This window comes from Ciona robusta, chromosome 3, assembly GCF_009617815.1.
Source record: "Ciona robusta chromosome 3, ASM961781v2".
In the NCBI taxonomy this organism is placed as follows: Eukaryota; Metazoa; Chordata; class Ascidiacea; order Phlebobranchia; family Cionidae; genus Ciona; species Ciona robusta.
The window spans coordinates 23647-45124 of NC_143237.1; the positions used below are offsets into that span (position 1 = coordinate 23647).

The following is a 21478-nucleotide window of genomic DNA, read 5'->3' on the forward strand; positions in this document are numbered from 1 at the left end:
AAAGGTAATCAAACATAACTTAATCCAAGAACAAACTATCTATTTGTGAACACCAAGATATTAGCACAGTCTAAATATCTGCAAATAATAAATGTGCTTAGTGTACAAACAGCCATAATAATTTGTCATTCATGATTATTATATGTCTTGGTTGAATGGAAATTAGTGCATTATATACAATTAGTGTTGAAAGCAATGTCAATACTCCTAATAAATGTACATTTACAGCGATTGAAACTTTATAGAGTGCAGCGTATAAACATCTAATACTGTTCACAATCTAAGTTACTTTATATAACTGCTTGGTGCGGCAGCAAACAAAAGTTACATCACCAGAATCTACAATGAAACCAAATACATTAAATGTGTTATGTACTTACAGCAGTCGAGCGCTTTATTAAAATAATATTTTGATCTTTTAAAAGTTATTACGCAAAATTACAGTTTTTAATTCCAGGTAAAAGTTTCTTGACTAAACATTTATAATATTCAACCACAAGAACTCATGGGATGTTGAAACACAATGATAAGATGTTAGAACCAGTGCAAGAGGGGGGTTGCTTCAATATCATGGGTGTTTTACAAGTGTGAATGATTTATAAAAATTATAAATACTTGATATTGTAACACTTATATTATCAAGTATATTTTATATTATTAATATTCCAATTTATACAATAATAATTAGTAGGGTATAATAAACTAACCACAATATGCTGACAAATGCATTGCTTAGAAAACTAAAGTATTTAAACAATGGCAATGTTGTATATATTGGCACAATGATTATGACTTGCGTACCCATCTCATCATAACACCGGCTTCGGTGCGGATCCGGATAGACGCAGCTTCAGCGGAACGTACGGTGTCTTTCACACTCATCATGAGGTTCTGTGCGTTATGTACCAACATCTCAGTGGCCTGCTCTGCAGCTTCTTCTTCCTCCTTAGTCATATCCATGTTATCACCAAGTGAAGCAGCTTTGACAGTGGACAATATACGCAGCTGTGTACTAATGGTTGGGATTCGATCTAATGTTTTCTTCATGTCTGTGCGGATCCTTCTATCAGAGCATTTATCAGCAACCTCATTAGCAAGTCTGGTTACTTCATTCGATGCTTTAGCAATCTCCTTGGCACAAGCTATTAGATCACTCTTTCTTCCCTCCTCCCCTCTTACAAGATGCGACATCTTCGCCATAAGAAGAGCCATTCTCTTTGCAGCCGCAATGATGTCATTTCCTTTGCTCTCCCACTTTCTTGCCTCCTCATGCAACTCACGAGCCGCTTGCATCATCGGGACATCTTCTTCTTGCTCCTCGGGGAATTCTTCTTCCTCAGGCAGAGGAGGAACGGGAGGAGCTGCCTCACAATCCTGTGGCAGGGGAGGTACGGGTGGAGGTTCCTCCTCAATCACAATATTCTTGGCTTGTTGTTCGATCCTTCTCGCTTCCACTGTGTTCCTCACTTGTGCTACAGCTGCAATCAACTGATCATCACATTCCCTAACATTATCCTTGGCTGCGTTAGAGTTTGGATTGTTGGCGTATTCACGAGTAGCTTGTACCATAGGGTTGATGGTTCGACTCAGGTTGTTTAAGTTACCTTTCAACTCTTGCACATAAGCAGCATCATCTGTATTCTCAACCTCCCTCTTACCTGCCATCAATATACGATGAGCTCGGCGTGCAATGTTACCGGCAGCTGGCAAAGCAACTGTTGGTTGGTTATCCTGCAGAGCTTTCATACAAGTTTTATGATCTTTCTTGATCCCATCTTCTGATGCTTTAATGAAATCCACAACATCCATCGCGTCATCCACTTGCTCAGTGAGGTCATCCACATGTTCCGTCCATTCATCTGTGAGAGCTTTCAAATGTTCCTTGGCAAGTTTATTCTCAGGATAATCAAGAACAATTTTCCCTGCATTAATAACTTGTGGTGTAAGTTCTTGAATCTTCTTTGCTGAAAGTGTAGCTTTTGCCACTTTTTCCTCAGCACCAAGCTCACTGGTTGCCACAGCTTGTATTCCTAGGTTCGCCAACTTTTGTGCTTGTTTGGTAAGAGCTTGAGACCTTTCTGCAAACTTCTCTTCTCGCCCCGCTACATCCTTAGGAGCTGAAGCGGCAGTTACGAATTGCTTGAGCACGGTTGTTGTGTCTGAAAACTCATCAGCAACTTGACCGATCACCGCCAACTTCATGTTTTGCTTCAACTCTTGTAGTTTCTGCTGGAGTTCTTCGGCGATTCTTCTCGCTTCAGGTGAATCACCTTTACCTTGCTTAACCAGATCAGCAAGCTGATTACACAAACTCTCACACTCTGCAGCATTTTGTAGCAAAGCTGCTTTGATTACAGGATTATCACATTCCACAGCCAGTTTCCTTGCATCACTCATAACACTCCTAGCGGCCAGCATCCCTTTTCCTCCATCCTCTACACCAGGGTGGTCAAGCCAACGGTTCGCCGCATCCAACTTCGCTTCCAGTGTTTGGGGCAAACCACCTGATGCGAGTGCTTTACCAATCTTTGCGTTGATTTGCCCAATCTTATCTGCAGCTTGCTTCGCAAGATGTCTAGCTTCAGGTAGATGTCCTTCCCCTCTCTCCCTGTAAGCATCCAACTTCTCCATCAACTCATCTAACTCATCGCACATCTTTATTAGTTCGGCCGCATCTTTGGCTGTTTGGGGATTGGTAGCCAAACTCTTTGCTATCTTCCTGGTTGCCCCAATAATATCCCTAATATCTTGAGATCCAGTACCAGGTCCTGGTTTAGCTTGAGGATCAGCCAGCCATTCCTTAGCAGAAGGCGTCTTGCTTGAAACTACACCAAATGCTTCATCAATTTCTTCCAGATTCTTTAATGCGTCATCCACATCTTGCAACAAACCGTTCAAAGCCGTTTGAATTTGATTTGCAAGACGACGGGCTTCCGCTGAATTACCTTTGTTTTGTTTGCGCAGAGCGGCAAGCTTCTCCGTCATAATACCAATGTCGTTGCACTTGTCCATTATCTTTGCTCCCAACGCTCCACCAGCTTTGCTCCCGATCTCCCGAGCTTGATCCAAGGTTTGTCGAAGGGCGAGTTCATCCGCTGTGTCGGGAGGTGCGTTAGGATCATTAAGCCAGCGGTTCGCAGCAATCAGATTGTTTGCCATCTTGTCTCGGACTTGTTTCAACTGTAATACGTTTGTTGGGTCGACAAGTATCTCCTGATCGGTGGACACAAGTTGTAAAACACGAATTATTTCTGTGATAATATCAGAAAGATTCTTGACGTAATATTGCCTGTTGTGAACAGATGCTTCACTTCCAACACCACTCCCATCTACAGTTGTAACGAATATCTTCATACTTGATATTAAGTTGGGCAACTGATTCCGTAAATCTGCAACTCCAGTTTTCAATTGATCGGCATGCAAAGCGTTGGTGAGATCCTTGGACCTTTGCAACACCAAGTCAGATAGATTTGTCATTCCTGGTGTAAGGTTTTTAACATAAGTAACAAGGTCTTCCATCCCGGCCACAACTTCTGATACTTTAAGATAATCCCGAACTCTGCGGCAAACATGACAAATACGACGAACCTCAGCTTCATCAAAGATGAGAAGAAGATCGGATGTTCCTTGGAGGATTCCCCTCGACCCAGCTATCAACTTCTCCCTTCCTTGCTTTGAATATTCATCTTCCTCAATAAGTTTGGCCGAATCAAGCAGAAGGTCGGCACTAGACTTCACTTTGTTGATCGCCTCCGGTGTATCAAGTTTAAGAACTTCATCCTTAGATGTTTGGATTTGCGCCGTCCCAACTTTTGCAAGGTTGTTTACAGCCGCACTCACGGCTTGAATCGGTTTCATCAAAGAAGGAATTGCCGCGCCATCTTCCCCCTGTTCGTGAAGGATGACAAGATGGGACACTTGTTCCGCAACCGGTTCCAAAATCTGTTCAATCGTCTTCGTGTGAAACACCGGCATTTTTATTCAATATTACCAAACTGGTTCATTTACAGGTTTCACACAAGTAAAATATTTGTCTGTAAATCAAGAAATATAAATCTTGACTGTTTTAAACCTCATTGGGATATGTAAATATATGACAGACTTAAGACAATGATAAGGATTCAACACATTTTAATTTTAAACAAATTATAATCCAAAATACAATAATAACCTAAATTCAACTAAGTCATAAACCTATTAAGGCTGTAAAGATAGGTGAAATATTAGGGATGTGCCAAGCCGAGCCCGAACTTAACAGCTTGTGCCCGAGCGTCTGACTTTTTGACGCTTGGCGCTCAGCTGAAATCTGGACCGAGCGCCGAGCCTTATGTTATTGGTATAATGTTGCACGCGAGAACGAAAAATATTGAAAATGAAAAAAAGTGAAGCTATTAAGAGATAACGAGAATAGTCAGCGTAGCTTTCTCTTTAATTATTTTTCGTTTTTTGTTAACATGCTCTCTCGCAAGTAACGAATCGCAACATCAGCGAATTTGCCCGTATCTAATTACAGCCGGGGTCAAATTACACGAGCGCGCAATGTATCTGTATGTGATTTTAAATAAAAAGCTAATAACTCTTAAACTTTTTTATAAAGAAATAAATAAACTGCTGCAACCGTGGGGATTGTTTTGTTGTAGTGACAGACCCCATTTCCCCAAACACGCACATAGACAGAAAGTGTTAAAACACGCGTTGCATTCGGTATTACTTTCTTTCGCTAGGAATTTAAACATGTTTCATTTAATTGTTAGTTGTTACGTCACTTGTTCTAATCGGGAGAAATGTGCCCACTTCTAACCAACCACGAGATCAAAACATCGTGGGCGTTGACCACAAACACATACTAAAAATACTTTATCTTAATATGTTCCTTAAATATTTTGCGTTCTAACATAAAAAGCTGCCAATAATTCGTAATTATTTACCCGCAAGCATCCTGTCGGTTGGTAGAACATTAAATAATATACTTGCAACATTTATATTAATCTAATCAACATGCGCAATACATTTGACTATTGTCCGCATTTATTGGAATAACCGCGTTCACCTTATCCAACCAAACTGAGGCAACAACTTCGCATTTCTATAAAAGGCAATAACAAGGATGTTTGTCAGTGATGCCAAATATATTTTAGATTTCAGTGTTTACCATAAATAAACGATTTACGACGTAACAGATGTCACATTTTACGCGCATAGTTACGTTATATAAGTTGTTGAACGGTCTGTATAATATCTAAAACAAACTATATTTGTCTGCGTTTTTATATTATTGCGCCACAACATCACGAAGGCCATCCCCACCTGCCTCTCATGCTACAAGTTGCTGCAAACACAAAACTATTTGCAACCGTGGTTTAGTAAAAACTATAAACACCTATGTTCTAAAAATTAAGATTATAAAAAGCATCCCAATATATTACAAAAAGTAGAGTAAAACAAATTATAAAATCTAACAAACGTACTCACTTCTGCCAATCTTATGGCAATAATGAAATCCCAAACTAATTTTACTACAAAAACTCAGTTACACAGATATACACAACTACAAATGTACAAAACGAATTTTTACATAAATTCTTTTTGAACTTTAAATGGGTGCTGTTTCCACTTCTTCACAAAGATCGTGTTGCCATCAAAATAAAACATTGATTGTTGTTTGTGTTTCATACTATCAACCCAATCAAATCTAGTTGAAGTAAAACAATAGGTATACTCCCATAATATATATTATGGTAATCAAGAACAAACATTATATTTTGTAAGTTTGACAAATGCAATGATTATATGGATTGTATCCAGAAAAAAAAAACAATTCGTTGGGAAGTTTTAAACTTTCATTTCTTTGTTGTCAGAACATCAATGTTTGCTCTCTCTAAGAAAGTTGGATCAACCACAACGTAAAAGTTTAAAATATAACCACTTTCAAAGATTTTATTGTTTTAAACCATGGCGCCCTCTATAACAGGCCTGGACACCGTCGGCGCCTCTCTCGCAACTGGAGGCGGATGGTTTTGCAGCGCTTGTACGAATTGTAGACAGTTTTGATGAGTTATTTGACGAATTATCGCATTAGATAGTATTTGCTTGTGGTTTTAGCAGTTAATACAGTATGAAAGTTTAATTTATTATTCAGTTTACGCGTATTATGTGTATAAAGTAGACAAGTGGTTATTTATAGTTGTGTTTAAGTACGGTAACGAATGGCCGCCGGTGTAAGATTTTCCAATCGCACCCATGAGGTTAACCCTAATGCAATCATCTGTCCAGTCAAAGAAGAAATCATAATTGTAAAGGCAAGATAAAAACATTCATGATGAAAATCCTTTTAAATTTTGATGGCAAATAAAGGTACACTAGATATATCTTCCTGGACTGGATGATGACAAAATTACAAATGAAATAATGGAAGCAGGGAAGGAATATTTGTTTAAGCGGTTGGAGACAAACTTTTGTGGACACACAATATGTTGTTCCTGGGAATGGACTGCAGCCATCTTGACCTCTATTGGTTACATGTGGTAAACAGAAAATTGGTGTTTTATCATCTGCATCTTAGTTCATATCCACTTGTACAACCTGTCACATAACCAGCCATTGAGCCATACACATGATTTCCTAGTTTCCCACTATATCTTGCATACAAGGATTTTGTTATACATGTAACCTGTTTCAAAACTGACATTGCCTTTACTAGCATATACAACCACAAAAGGGATAGCATTTCTTTTTAATTTGACTCATCTTTTTATTGTACAAATGTAAATGTGTTTTTTTTAATTACAATGTAACCAAAAATAAACTCAAATGACAATTTCTAAATTTATGTGACTTGGTGCAACTCAACAGTTTAAGAAGGGAAAAGTTATCTTTAACTATGATTAGCCTTATGCCTCGACTGTGTCAATCTGTCCTGCTATTCTACCTAATACATCATTTCTCAAGTTTTTTTTGATAGAGCAGGACAGGGGTCCCTTCTTGAGATCAGTATTAGGATTATATGACAAAAAACAAATGCCAAAAAGGGATTTCGAAAAGCAAGCAGTCTATTTAAATTCAAAAATAAACTGGGAAGTGGTAGGTCTTGTAGTTCAGAGAATATTTATAGTTAGAAAAGTTTTGCTAAAACGCTTGTGTGTCTTAAACAAACATAGCTTCAGTTAAGATTTCACACTGGTGGTCAATCATAAACATAATACACGCAAGCTAAATAAAAAAAAACAAAGCATTTATAGTGTACTAACTGCTAGAACTTAGAGCAAACACTATCTAATGCGATAATTCGTCAAATAACTCATTAAAACTGTCTACAATTCGTACAAGCGCTGCAAAACCATCCGCCTCCAGTTTCGAGAGAGGCGCCGACGGTGTCCAGGCCTGTTATAGAGGGCGCCATGTTTTAAACCCAACCTATATACGCACTTCATGAATGTTCCTCTGAAATAACATGAACTTTAAAATGATCAAACATAAATATGTTGTTCTGTTATTAATATTACTAACGTGATTGTTAATATGTTGAAATTGATTCGATGTTGTAACAAAAGTTTGTCCCGTTTGCACAACAACGTCTATATTTTAGTTGTGCTGGTTTGACTTTGAGATGATGTTTCAAAGTCTCACTCAACTTTTAAACATCTCTGGATTTCGTTAACCTACAATACACAATTAAAAACAGTTGGACTAATATTAGCCGCATGTCAATGCTTGAGCTATGTAAATTTCTTTCGTGCTCAATCAATTGACTCCCTTTAAAACATAACGAATGAATGTTATTTATCCTGGCATGGCGGAGCAATGACAGTCGTTATAACACGGGTGTTTTATTTCATACACCTCGTGCCGCTTACAAGCTACCACGTATGTTATTTATTTATCCTGGCATGGCGGGGCAATGACAGTCGTTATAACACGGGTGCTCTGTTTCATACACCTCGTGCCGCTTACAAGTTACCACGTATGTAACTCATTTATCCTGGCATGGCGGGGCAATGACAGTCGTTATAACACGAGTGTTCTGTTCCATACACCTCGTGCCTGCTTACGAGTTACCACGTATGTAACTTATTTATCCTCGCATGGCGGGGCAACTACAGTCGTTATAACACGGGTGTTCTGTTTCATACACCTTGTGGCTGCTTACAAGTTACCACGTATGTAATTTTGAGGGCAATTGTCTTTCTTTACAGCTGACAATTTAAACAACCTATTAGTGACCACTGGGTTGAAGCAATTTTTGTTTTGTGTGACAATCATAAATGGTAGCCGCAACGAGCCTTGAACACGTTACCTTGAGCTAAAGGCAGGGTGGTAGCCACTGCTCCACCGCGCTGGTATGCTTCGCTGCATAGACAAAAAGTATTCTAAAAAAGTTCAGGTGCTGGAAAAAAATTGAATAAAACGATCAAAGTCTATATCTCGTTTAAATCTTTTTTATTAAAACAAAAAGTATTTTTATTGCTGGAAGATCTTCCATATTCCACAAACTTCTCAAAGCTTATGGTCAAAAATATCAGCTATCCGGTATTGCACTGCACAATATATATGTTTGATATGCTATGAAGGTTTTACACCAAACTTATTGGTCCTTAATGTATCCACGAACGCTTGTAGAATTCCTGGTTCACCGCATTCAACCGAATATCTTTAAAAAAAAGCTCAATTGGTCTTACAAGAATCTTTTCGTACTTGACTGGTTTAGAACTGGAAGTTTTATTTGTTTAAAAATGTTACAAACCACCAATTCAGTGAATACTAACCAATTAACCACCATATGGTATGAGAGGAAAACTGGCTTTTACCACTTTGTTACTTTATGACGACCTATATATCTTCAGTATATTGCGCATTTTAATGTAAGCACACTACGTAGAAAATTACACTCGTTATTTCTTAGAATAATAAATAAAACGTTTTCCGCATTAAACCAGTCGAGAAATCGCGTCCATAAGTTAAAACCACCTTTCCTATACATTCCCGCTAATCTACTTGCCCCTACATAAGTTGCAACCGTCAAGCCAATCACCATGTTTGCTTATAACCAATAAAAACTTAGTGGGGAAACATTTGTTTACAGAAAAACTATAAACTTTCTTCTCTGAAAAAATTTCTTTGAATTTTCCTTTTACAACGTCAGAATATAAATAATAAAGCTATGAATCGTCAGATAAAACGAAAGTTTTAAATTTAACGATGAAGTTGTGTTAATGCGATTGCGACAAATGAGATAAATGCGTGTATGAGATTTCAGGGTTAGGGTGTTTACGTCTAATGTTTCAATTATATTATAAGATTATTTATTGGTAAATATTATTCCTGTTTTAGTAAGACAGTTGCAGAACATGGATGTTAAAATGTGTGTGCTATTCGTTGTGTTACAACTCGTATGGTTAATACGAGGGAATGAAGCTATGGATGATATCCGGTGTGATTTTGCGCCTGGTATTTCACTAGGAAGTCGAGAGCATGAGTTGCACTGTTGTGACAGCGTGGATAAAACATACAAGGAGATGTGGTATACTGGCGGATTTTATATAACACGATATCTGTCCATAATGAAGGACTGGAACTGCAGTCAATATACAAAAGCGTGTCAGGATAAAGTTTTTGCAATGACCAGATTTAGTGAGTTAGTTTACCATTCCTTCTGCAACCACACCATGTTAGAGGAGAAATGCACAGATGTCGTTGTTGGGGTTGCAAACATTGAAGTTTCAAACCAAACTAACTGGACCACAATTGTTCAAACACTCGATTCATCTACGCTTACATTACAACAACTTAAACAACCTTGCGTTGAAATTGCTTTGTTTGAACAAGAAGGTTTTCATTTTGGAGATTTCCAAGAAGTCATTGCAGTAAATGTTCCGTTCTGTGGGTTCGCTTGGTGTGGATTTAATCAAGTCGCCATTAACCGATACCCTGTGTCTTCCTGGACCTGCCTTACAGAAAGGTAAATATGCATTGATATTGTTTTGATGAAATAAAATTAAATGTTTTTATTCAAACAGATGCCAAACCAAGACCATCCTTACAACTGTTGTTGTATCAGTCGCATCATTCCTCATCGTGTTTCTGAATGCCATCGTTATATTCGTTCTGGCGACAAACCAAAGTCTGCGTAAGAGTCAGTACATATACAAGATGTCGCTCGCCTTTGCTGATTTGATTGTCGGTATATTCGTTTTACCAACTGTTCTCAGCAGCGTCTTGAAACTTTTAACGCACCAGATAAGTCCCGGTGAGCTTTACAATGTTACCAGTGTTTGGGAAATCAACAAATCAGTTACGATGAGGGGTATGGTTGGCAGCAGAGCGGATGCGACATCCCAATCGTACTTAAACTTTGTGGGTTTTGTCACAACTATATCCTTAATGGCCAACGTATACTCAATGCTAGGCGCTGCATTAGACCAACTTTTATCAGTATTTAAACCACTGTGGCACCTGAAGCATAGAGCAATGCGCATTGCAAAGTGGTGGTGTGCTATACTGTGGATAATTTGTGTTGTTTACGCAATCCTTCCAATTGTGGTTCCAGGTTGGAAATATTCTTTTGATGTTTCCCGTCTCGTCTTGGATGATTCCGAAACAAACATTACTTACATATTATTTCTGTTTACCCCACTAGTTTTAATGTGGGTTATCAACATTGCGACGTACTGTATTACTCGTCAAAGGATTGCCACAATGCAACGTATGAATTCAACAAGTAGTAACCTCACAAATATGAATCGTCAATCCAGGTTGTTTAAAACTATTGCAATTATTATTGGTGTGTTTACACTTAGTTTACTACCGATGGTACTTGTGGTTACCTTAATGCCGTTTATTCCGCATGTATCCGTGAACGAGCCGCAGAACCTTGTTGTGGAATCGGCGATTGCTTTCTTCTCAGCGGAGTACGTCGCCTTAATTATTTTTCTAACGAGCAGTCTATGGAACTTCTGGATTTATTATCGACGGAACCAAAACTTTAGAAATGCATTAACAAGTCTCATGTCAGGCGTAACTACGCGTGCAAGTGAATGAACCTCAAACACAACAGCCGTGGTGTGGTTTACGTCAGTCCTACATTTGGAAACATTTTAATATTAAAGCCAACAGTTAAATTAGTTTTTTGTTGCACAATTACTTTCATTTAGGGTCAAATACAAATATTACTTTCTTCGCTGATTTATTTTAAAACAAATGTAAATAGTAGAGTTGGGGAAGATGGGACACCATTTTACCTATATTTTCCCGTTCCATTCGGAAATAAACAAAAAAAAAACAGTCAAAGAATTATAAAACCGTATCTTCACGACTCCCATAAACCATTGTAAATTGTTTAAAACACGATCCGAATACTTGGATACTATGTGTCAAAGGTGTCCGGTTTCCCCATAGTACTATATGTTTTAACTGCAAGCGTGTTTTAACACATGTTGTTTTGTTGCTAGATCTTATCTTTTCGTTTGGCCATCGTAATCGTAGAGACAAACAAAGTTATTATTATATTACTGTTTTATATAAATATATAAACATACAAAGTTATTTAAGTAAGCTTGTGTTTATACCAAGAATTGGATCAAAACAAAACGATGAGAATTTATCGTTTTATAAGTATATACGTCATAACGCAATAGCTGTGCTGAATATACGAAACGTGCTCGGAGTGAAACAGATTTCATGTTGACGTCTTTATCATAGCACTTAGTCATCCCATGTTCGTTTCCTTTGGTGAGATGAATCACAGTAAGAATTGAATACGCAAAGTGTTGCTTCATACATTCACTAACTGGAAAGTTATAACACAGCATAACAAAGAGAGTAAAAAGATGTCGGTTTAAAATGATTTTATTTTTTAATTACAGAGGAATGCAAGCACAAGGTATAACATTAAGTTTTGTAAGCGTCGTTTTGTTGCTACTACGATGTGCCGAGACAGATTCAAATGTAACATCGTCTACTTTGGAACAAAGCACGAACCTAACGGGCAATATGTCGGCAACCACCCCGCTGTTAACGAACAACACATTAGGAGACATACCATGTAACTACGCACCAGGGATCACGGTAGGAAATAGAACAAGAGTTTTGCAGTGCTGTCAAGTGAGGGTGAAGGCTTATCGTTTGTTTTGGTCAAACGGAAATGAATTTCTTACCCGATATCTCGAAACATTGAGTGAATGGAGTTGCCCACAGTTTAAAGAGGAATGTCGAAACAAGACCTACAACTTCCATCCGTACGCTACTCTTGTATATAGTTACTTCTGCAACAAGAACACATTTGAATCAACCTGTTATGACACGTTGGCTTCCACACTACAGAAGACACACATGCCAACCAACCAAACCACTAATTATACACGAAACAACTGGTCACATCTCATCAAACAACTACGTAATGCATCGCTATCCATTCAAGAAGCCCTTCATCCTTGCATACAAGTTGCCATGTATGAAGCAACTAAACATAACTTTGGTGAATTTCAAGAAATGGTTAGTGTTGACGTTCCCACATGCGGGGTTGTGTGGTGTGGGTTCAACGCAAGTTTAACTCGAAGTGGGATCTCTCCATGGTCATGCATGCCTATAGGGTAAGTTGGTGCATTCCACATTTGTGTAGCTTATATAATATGCTGTATATACTTTCAGGTGTCGCTCTGGTATCACCGTTATTATAGTAATTTGCATCCTATTTGCCATTTTCATCACCATGGGCAATATTCTTATACTTGCTGTAATATGGAGAACCCCGGCACTTCACCACAGCCAGTCCGTTTACAAATTCTCCATCGCTTTATCCGACTTCTTAATCGGAGCCATTGTCTTTCCAGCATCTGCTAATTCTATATTAATGCTGGTAAAGACACCATACATGCTTGGTGAAGAACAAACTGTGTTCGGTTACTCGGTTGTGGATGGCTCGCCAAGCTCGGTACAAGGGCGTGGGATACGGAATCAATTCACCGAAATATTTGCAGTATCATATTTGTCATTTTTGGGCTTTTTTACGACGGTGGGAATCGCAGTATCTGTTTACACACTGACTGCTGCTGGAGTTGATCGTCTTATCGCTGTTTACCGGCCACTACGCTACCGGAAGGACAGAGCAAAAATGTTTGCCAAACGAATATGTGTCGTTATTTGGATAGTAACAATAATATGTGGTAGTTTGCCGCTTTACGTTTCATCACTCAGATATTCACTAATTGCATCCTTCCTCGTTTCGTCGGCTGGCACCGGCGCTCTAATCTTATACATTATTGCGTTTGCTCTACCAGTTGTGGCAATGTGGATTATTAGTGTTGCTACGTTTCATATGACCAGGAAACACGCCATGGCAAGCAGTCATTTAACGTCAGATTCTAAAAAAAAATCTCGTTCAATTGAAACCCGATTGGCGCGAACTTTATCCATTATGGTCGGCGTGTTCACACTTAACCTGGTGCCCGCAGCAATCGTTACAATCGCAACCTTCCTAACGGTAAGTGTGTATTACAATTTACCGGAATACCTTGACGTATCAGGAGCATCAGTCTTTATCGCGTTTGAGTTTTTCTCCTTTATGATTCTGGCAAGCAACAGTTTGTGGAACTTCTTTATTTACAATGCACGGAACACGGAGTTCAAAGCAGCTTTAAAGAAACAATGTAAGGAAGCGGCGAAGAAAACTGGAGCAGCTGATTGTTGGTTGACAACGTTGGGTTGTGCGCAACAAGTCGCACACGATGGCCGACGTAGATTATCCTCCATACCAAACCTCGCCCTTTCAAGCGCCGCTGGCCGCAAAAAAAGTTCATCTGGTGACGTCACTGCTATGACGAAGTTTTCCAGCACGGCAAAATCTGAAGCTTTGTCTTCGGGGGGAACGTCAGCCTTCCGATCAACTGCAGGCTCTACAACTGAATTAAAAACCGAAAAAAACAAAAGCACCGAAACAGCTGTTGCAAGTCAATCGTCATCGGAAATAAAACCTTATCAGCCGATCTACGAGAAGAAGAAAGGACTACAAAAACAACAGAAGGAAACAAAGGAAGATAATGTGACGGACGACTCGATATTTCAATCCTTCGCGATTAATTGCAACGCTGACCGACTATTGGTGTCTGTGGTTGATAATATTGAAGATGAAATTATTGAATTGGATGACGAAGGGAAGGTGGTGACAAGTCCAGTGTAACTGACTCATTAATGAAACGTACAGTTTATATTCCAACATGGTGTGTTTAAACCGATTTGTTTTGTATTTGAGGAATTATTTTTTGTGCAACAGGCAAACGTATAAAGATCAATTAAACCATAGGTTGGAAGATTGCTGTTTACTTTATAAATGACGCAAACAAACTTTCTGATTAAATATATTTCGTAGCAACCACGAAACGTGATGCAACTAATGCAGCAATTTAAGGGAAATTATATTAAGCTGACGTCATGTTTCATAATCGTGCACGAGTAACACTTGTAAATGGAAACCAAATCCAAAATAAAACGACAGCTATTTTGGTTTAAATTTATCATAAAATGACTAGAAAATAGATTTCCGTCTAGGGTCAGATATTTTAATGGTTACTTACAGTGTATAAATATCACGACCAGCATAAAAAGAATCTTTTAAACATACTGAAAGAAAACGTCATTTAAAAGCTGACTTAAGTTACAGTAAAAGGCAGCTTGTGGGATTATATATAAATACTAAAAAACGGTGCTTATATATAGTTCGCTGGTAAGACTCTCTGTAAGAATTTATTACGTCCTGTTGTAAAGGCTGTTGTTTATGTTTTGTTGCTGTTGTGTGGTACAGAAGATGTGGAACATAGTGTTATACGTAGTTTTATTCTGTAGTGTGAGTTTTGCAGCAGCTGAAAACATCAGCTTGTTTTACAACGAAGGTCAATTGAATCAAAGTTCGATTTCGTCATGCATCGCAATATCCCAAGTGGTCACATCAAGCTTACCCAACATTGACCGCATCCGATGCTGCAATGACACAGTTACCGTTTACAATCGGAATTGGTCGACTGGCCGATTTTTCCTCACCACTTTCCTTCACGTCTTGGCAGCTTTAGAATGCCCACAGTTCCAAAGTATATGCGAGAGAAAAACTTTCGTTTTCGATCATTTTTCTGCCCTGGTGTATGAGCGATATTGCGACACAAAAAATCTCGAGTCCTCATGTACGGAAATACTTAATAATACTATAAGTGTCGCAATGCCTCATACTGCAGCTGTCCTACGACAAAACAGGATACCAGTTTACACAGAACAACTAACTACATTTGCTCCAGTTACAGGACCTTTAGCTACCCGACACCATTCTCCTTCCTGGTTGAGATTAGTTAAACAACTTGGAAATACGAATCTAACGCTTGAACAAAGTTTGCAGCCGTGTGTACAAGTCGCAACATACGAAGCAGAAACAAAACTCGGTAACTTCATGGAAATTCTAACGTTTAGTATTCCAACATGCGGCGTGATCTGGTGCGGGTTTAACAAACGTTTGGTCGATCATTTTGCGATATCGGCATGGGATTGCATGCCAGAGAGGTAATTAAAACATATTGATTTATTTGGTTATGAATGTAACCATAATTATATTACAGATGCAGACCGGCTGTTGTATTTATACTTTGGCTTTGTTTACTCCTTGCTGTGACAATCTCTACTTTAAACTCCACCATTATTCTGGTGTACGGGATGAACCCTCGTCTCAGGAACAGCCAAGCTATTTATAAAATATCGCTGGCGGTTGCCGATCTTATAGCTGGTGTTATAATCCTGCCGACTGCAATAAGCACACTGTACAGACAAATATGGACACCTTATCAAAGTGGCAGCATTGAAAATGTTACAATTGTTCATGAGAACGTCACATTCTCCACCTACAGAAGCGACCCAGTTTACCAGCTAGAAATCCAATTTCCCTATTCCTATCGATACTTTGTGGGATTTTTCACTAGTCTTTCATTCTCTGTTTCAATTTACATCTTGAATATTGCTGGGTTTGACCGCATGATGGCGGTATACAAACCACTTCATTACAAGAAAGAAGATGCGCGGATCTTGGCGACGAAAGCTTCAATCGGTGTCTGGTTCGTTGCGTCAATGTTTTCCCTGCTCCCAATATTTACAGATAAGATGAATTATGTTCCTGGTGTTTCCTTTTTAATGCACATGGAGGGGCAGATTGGGACGGTCATTTATTTAACTGGTTTGTTACTTCCAGTCATCAGTATGTGGGTGATCAGTATTGCTACATTTTGCTATGCAAGAAAACACAAGTTCCGTGATCGCCATTTAAGTGGTAACAGGAATGACAAAGGTAGTTTAGAAGTACGTCTTGCTCGTACCTTGGTGATCATGGTTGGCATGTTCAGCATCAGCCTTCTACCGATCGTTACCATAATTTGTTGCCAGATGTTTCTACCATCCATTCATAATACGTCACCAAGGGATTTTAACGTTGACGACGCAACAGCTTCCAACACAGCAGAGTTTTTTGGAACTTTAGTCCTCGTGTGCAACAGCTTGTGGAACTTCTTCATTTATAGCTATCGTGACAATAGATTTAAAAAAGCGTTAAAAGTGTTGTTTATACAAGGTTGTTGTGATTGTAGAATTGCTTCTTGGTGGGGCAGAATAACATCCAACATTCGCCACACGCGTAAAAGACTTTCAATGCCAAGTTTAACATTCACAAGAACCAGCCAACACACACGAAAGAAAAGTTTGCCAACTGTTGAATTAGTGCCGCTACCAAGTACCTCGCAAAACCCAAGCGAATCCAACAACAGTTACCACTTGACCGGGTTCGACTCTTTTAAGATTAACGTTCAATCAGACAAGTTCCGGTTATCCGTCCTAAATCATCTCAATATCCATGATGGCAGTAAATAAATATTCTTCGCAAGATTTAAAGCCCTATGTCCTTCCATATTTTGACCCCTTTCGGCAGGATGATATTCGCATACTGTGGATGGCTGGCATGCTTTATCACAGTAAATGAAAGACAAACTACCAACATGTGAAGTACTACATATACAAAACTAAAAAATTCCATTTCCACTTGTGTTAATTTGTTTCCAGATTTTGTTGTCTTATTTTTACTTGTTGTTGGTTTTTGTAACAATATATTCAACTAAATATATCCCCAAATAATTTATTATGCTAATAGAAGTGTCATTGAATATAAGTTGGGGTGATACGTCACCCTAGTTATCCCTAATGATACGCCTATGCACCTATGACATATAGATAACAAAGGAATAACACCAACATATAGTATTATACATAAACTGTACAAACACAGCAGTTCAAATCACCAACAAACAAATAAAAAAACATGAACATATGTAGGTTATACTTAACTTAAATGTAAAACATTGCAAAGAAGGAAAATTCCATCTCCTAGCTTTAGTTTAACATACACTTGTTCTAATACCTTCTGCCACTGAAAGAATAAAGTCAAGTTTAAAAATGTCAACTTTGTACACAACATACGTGTAAGTACCAATGGTCACTGTTTATAGTTTTCAAAGTGGCCGAAATACACCAGGCCTAGTAACTCGTGAGCAAAATTAATTGTATAAATCTTGTAGAAACACCAATGTAGAAAAAGCAGAGAGGTACTGGGTTCGAGTCCAGCCCAGGATATAAGCGACAAATTACCTTAACAAGTTGTGTAGCTCTTGCATGATGATGGTCAATATATAGGTCGTTGACCATTCTATTGTAGCATGGTAAAATTACCCACAGCTTTCTATTAGAGTGGTTTTGGTCACTGTTTAAAAAGGCCAAATTAGTTTTGTTTGAGTTATAGTAGTAATTGCAAATGTAGATAAATGAATGAAGAGGTACAGGAATCTGGAGTTTATTCATATAGTTGTCACAGGTTAGACGTTGTTGGCTAATTGGGCAACTCTGGTTTAGTTCTTTTTTATAAATGAATGAATGTATATGTTTTATGCTATCCTACCTAGTATACTCATATGTGTATATTAGCATAACAGTTTTTAAATTTTACATATATATGTGTAATAGTTTTTGAATTTTGCATTACATCTGACATTGATAAATGCAATCACACCTACAGTTGTCAAACATAGCAAACTCATTATTTAATGCGGTGAATGCAATATACTTTGGCTCTGCTTGTTTGTATAGACAACTAACAACAGGGTAAACCGATTTTATGCCTAAAAGAGGGGTCAAAACACAGACTCCTCCTTATTGCCCTTGCATAGTCCCCTGTCACATATGAAATAAAGTAGACAATAGAAGCAATATATTTGTTACAGCGAGTTATTATATTTTCATCCAATCGTTACTTCGTATCCATGTTATGCTTATTGTCATGATTACCCGGTCACGTGGGCAGTTCTTTGTTATGAACCACGTTGTGTTATCATAGATACCTAAACATATAGATACGAAACTGGCGAAAAAGTTTAGACAGGTCACGCTTCAGTGAATCCGTGCTAATTCCGATTTCTTAATAGCGTTGAATTGCAGTCTTATGCAGATTTTGACAGTTTGTTGTTTATACAGACGCACAAATACAGTATTACAAAAATAGCGCACTGCTGTATTCGTGGTTGCTCTTATGAGTGTAGGAGCAACATTTCCAAACGTCCCTATTTGGGAGCCGATCTGGCCAAGCATCAAGCATGTAGAGAAGGCACCGTAAAGAACTGGCAGTGCATTTTGTCTTACCGGAACTCTGATCCCGCGAAAGGAGAAAGATATGTTGCACAGAGAAAGGTGCTTTACTGTTCTTTATGACTAATGAGTATTTACACAACTTGTTTTAGCTATTATTTTTGTATATTGTATGACTGACAACTTATTTATTAATGTATGGATTTAAAATCGTAGTTGTACAACTATTTGTACAGGCCATCTATCTGTGAGGCACATTTTAAGCGAGAAGACATCAATGTACAGTCTACATGTAAACAATTAAATTTGGTGTTGTACTTTTGTTGAACTTGCCTGCAAAATTCATTGCACCAAATCCATACTGACCAAGCCATTTAATGTCCATTCACTTGGGGTAATTACATTAAATTCAAGTGTAACTTAGCTTAAAGCTTTCAGACCACTTACAATGACTTGTAGCCTACTTATCCAAGCCATTTTATGGACCCACATGCAGAATTTGTACCACCTAGAATAAAGAGAGTGTCAAATGTTCATATTGAACTAAATTGTAGATGACTTTCCGCTCTCGGTTTGAATGTAGGAAAGACTCTGCATCAAGATACACCTACTCTGATAGAATTACAGAGTTGATCTTACTGATGGACAAGTAATAATTTCAATCCCAACATTTTACAGGTGGTGTAAAATAATAACTTGTTCTGTGAATCATTCTATTTATTCTGCAAATGATGATCATCTAGACTGGTTGAATACGAAGTTTGTTCAATATCTTTTGGATTGGCAAGTAAACGTTTAAAGAGGTTAGATTTGGTGAAAGATTAATATTAAATAATTGTGTTCTTAAGAGTAAGACTGAGGTGGTGCATGATCGTCCAGCCAATGGTCTAAATACATCTGTATTGGTAGTTTGGTAGCACTTAGGTATATTCAGTCAGGATGTCTCAGCAGCTATCTTTGAATATTTTGTAAATGGTCATAACAAAAAACTTGCTGAAGCATTATTGCAAAGATTTATTTTTTTGAGAAACATGATAAGAAAAAACACTGATCCAATATTTTGCAGGTTGGGTTGGGTGTGAATGTGATATGGCAACGAGAAACGATAAAACAAATTAAGGTGATAACACTTCTTACGGCACAAAAAAGCTTGGACATCTGTGACAACTACTTTCAATGAACAATTACTTTTAAACAAAGATTTTGCAAAATTGTGACTGAACTTTTATTTCCTTTAAAAATGTAAAAAAGTATCATATTCCTGGACCTGGTCATTTTCAAAGAATGTAAAAATATAAACCCACGTCACTTGATCTAGTACTTATTAGTGGTTTCTATTTTATAAAGTGAATAAAATTTGTAAGTGAATAGTTCGAAATTTAAATTTGGATGATACAAAGCACTGGGTTTAAATTCCATTAATCCAATAAATTACTGTGTGACGAGTAATTCTTGCTGGTGCAAGCTGTACTGAATGGCTTTATTAATTAACCCTTAATGTATTCTAGTGTCTCTGAAAAAGTAAACCAGTACAGAAAGGATTATAAAATGAGATTCAAATTTATATTTTCTTTCATTCATCAATATCACTGCTTTGTATATACATGTTGGTACTGTATAACATCTATCACTTTAATAGGCAGCTGTGCAGCCTAAATGCAGAGGCATGCCTAGTGATTCTCCAGCTTGTATACAAAAATGAGGATATTCCTTATATAACTTATAAGCCATATTCTTGTATGTAATGACTATCTGCTTTAAAACTATCTTGTCTATATGCTATTAAGGTTTCTGGGTTATAAAATGCAAAGCTGCAATTCTTACAAACACAGGAAAATGTGATACTTACTATCTCAAATGCTACCATTGCCTTATCTTTCCCTCTTCCCTAATTAGCCATGAATGCCCACGATTAAAACCCTAAATGTTACTAAAACTCTTCTAAAGGTAACCAAATAAAGGCCTGTACCCGCGAAATGTAAAACTTGGCAACATACATATCATACATAAAAAGTAACATACATAAATGTAAAACTCAGTAACATATATATCTCACAAAATTAGACACATAGGTAACAGCATACCGTATTGGCACATACGGTCATCAGCGTTAATATTACAGATATTTGCCCGAGCACGGATTCAGTCAAGCGTGACCTGTCTAAACCGGTTATTTGGAGATATATTTAAATATATGGTATATTAGTTGATAAAATTTGCACAAAATGTGGGAAACATTATTGTAAATGATATGAAATCAATATCTGATTAAATACTGCATAAATTAATCTGTAAACGATGAAAGTTGTTTGTCACGTGATCTTCAGTTTCCTATCTATATGTTTAGGTATCTATGGTGTTATCAGTAATGTCTGGATATTAGGAAACCATGTTTGACAGTATTGCGTTATAGCCACGTACTAGCCATAAGCTGAAGCAATTAAGTAGTTTTTTATGTGCAGTAATAGTGATGTACCAATCAGTTTACATCTTTATATAAAAGTGATTATTGTGATGCTATTTACAGTGATTAAGTTAAAGTACATTGCTTGTTTGGACATTGTGTAATCACCATTGTGGATTTCATTCCGCCTGATCGCCTAACAAGTTGGTACGTGTATTATTATTTATTGGTTACCTCTAACGTGTTAATTAAGCCTAATTTGGTCCTTATGTTATTTTCCTATGTGAACTGTTTATATGCCGTACTACGTTATTAGTTTCACATCAAGTGTTATTCATTCATTTCATTTATTTAAAAGAGAACCGTTGCTCTACAACTCGTGTGTTTATTAGGAGAACTGGAAGAAGGCATTGTGGGGCGTCGCGTTCG

At 37.7% G+C, this 21478-nt stretch overlaps 4 protein-coding genes and 1 long non-coding RNA gene across 5 annotated transcripts; 4 read left to right on the top strand and 1 right to left on the bottom strand.

The window, feature by feature from the left end:
- Nucleotides 1-77: 77 nt before the first annotated feature.
- LOC149737312 (vinculin-like) lies at nucleotides 78-4060 on the bottom strand. The gene has a single exon (XM_089873908.1). The coding sequence runs from the start codon at nucleotides 3973-3975 to the stop codon at nucleotides 787-789; it is 3189 nt and encodes a 1062-aa protein (XP_089730034.1). The 5' UTR covers nucleotides 3976-4060; the 3' UTR covers nucleotides 78-786.
- Nucleotides 4061-9331: 5271 nt separating this feature from the next.
- On the top strand, nucleotides 9332-11732 carry LOC149737313 (uncharacterized). The gene is made up of 2 exons (XM_089873914.1): nucleotides 9332-9955; nucleotides 10014-11732. Exons 1-2 carry the CDS (start codon nucleotides 9345-9347, stop codon nucleotides 11032-11034), a joined length of 1632 nt encoding a protein of 543 aa, XP_089730040.1. The 5' UTR covers nucleotides 9332-9344; the 3' UTR covers nucleotides 11035-11732.
- Nucleotides 11733-11802: 70 nt separating this feature from the next.
- On the top strand, nucleotides 11803-14300 carry LOC149737314 (uncharacterized). Its single transcript, XM_089873910.1, has 2 exons — nucleotides 11803-12584; nucleotides 12643-14300. Exons 1-2 carry the CDS (start codon nucleotides 11836-11838, stop codon nucleotides 14168-14170), a joined length of 2277 nt encoding a protein of 758 aa, XP_089730036.1. The 5' UTR covers nucleotides 11803-11835; the 3' UTR covers nucleotides 14171-14300.
- A 146-nt stretch (nucleotides 14301-14446) lies between these two features.
- LOC149737315 (uncharacterized) lies at nucleotides 14447-17551 on the top strand. Its single transcript, XM_089873912.1, has 2 exons — nucleotides 14447-15534; nucleotides 15591-17551. Exons 1-2 carry the CDS (start codon nucleotides 14765-14767, stop codon nucleotides 16882-16884), a joined length of 2064 nt encoding a protein of 687 aa, XP_089730038.1. The 5' UTR covers nucleotides 14447-14764; the 3' UTR covers nucleotides 16885-17551.
- Nucleotides 17552-18624: 1073 nt separating this feature from the next.
- Nucleotides 18625-21376, top strand: LOC149737316 (uncharacterized). The gene is made up of 3 exons (XR_016384553.1): nucleotides 18625-18747; nucleotides 19324-19448; nucleotides 19712-21376. It is a non-coding gene; the product is annotated as an uncharacterized LOC149737316 (long non-coding RNA).
- The last annotated feature ends 102 nt before the right edge of the window (nucleotides 21377-21478 follow it).

Excerpts from the sequence above, each read along its gene's own strand:
- LOC149737312 (XM_089873908.1), bottom strand. The coding sequence starts at position 3,975 with ATGCCGGTGTTTCACACGAAGACGATTGAACAGATTTTGGAACCGGTT.
- LOC149737313 (XM_089873914.1), top strand. The coding sequence starts at position 9,345 with ATGGATGTTAAAATGTGTGTGCTATTCGTTGTGTTACAACTCGTATGG. Across the intron at positions 9,956-10,013 it reads TGGACCTGCCTTACAGAAAG|ATGCCAAACCAAGACCATCC; the intron begins GTAAATATGCAT and ends TTATTCAAACAG.
- LOC149737314 (XM_089873910.1), top strand. The coding sequence starts at position 11,836 with ATGATTTTATTTTTTAATTACAGAGGAATGCAAGCACAAGGTATAACA. Across the intron at positions 12,585-12,642 it reads TGGTCATGCATGCCTATAGG|GTGTCGCTCTGGTATCACCG; the intron begins GTAAGTTGGTGC and ends ATATACTTTCAG.
- LOC149737315 (XM_089873912.1), top strand. The coding sequence starts at position 14,765 with ATGTTTTGTTGCTGTTGTGTGGTACAGAAGATGTGGAACATAGTGTTA. Across the intron at positions 15,535-15,590 it reads TGGGATTGCATGCCAGAGAG|ATGCAGACCGGCTGTTGTAT; the intron begins GTAATTAAAACA and ends ATTATATTACAG.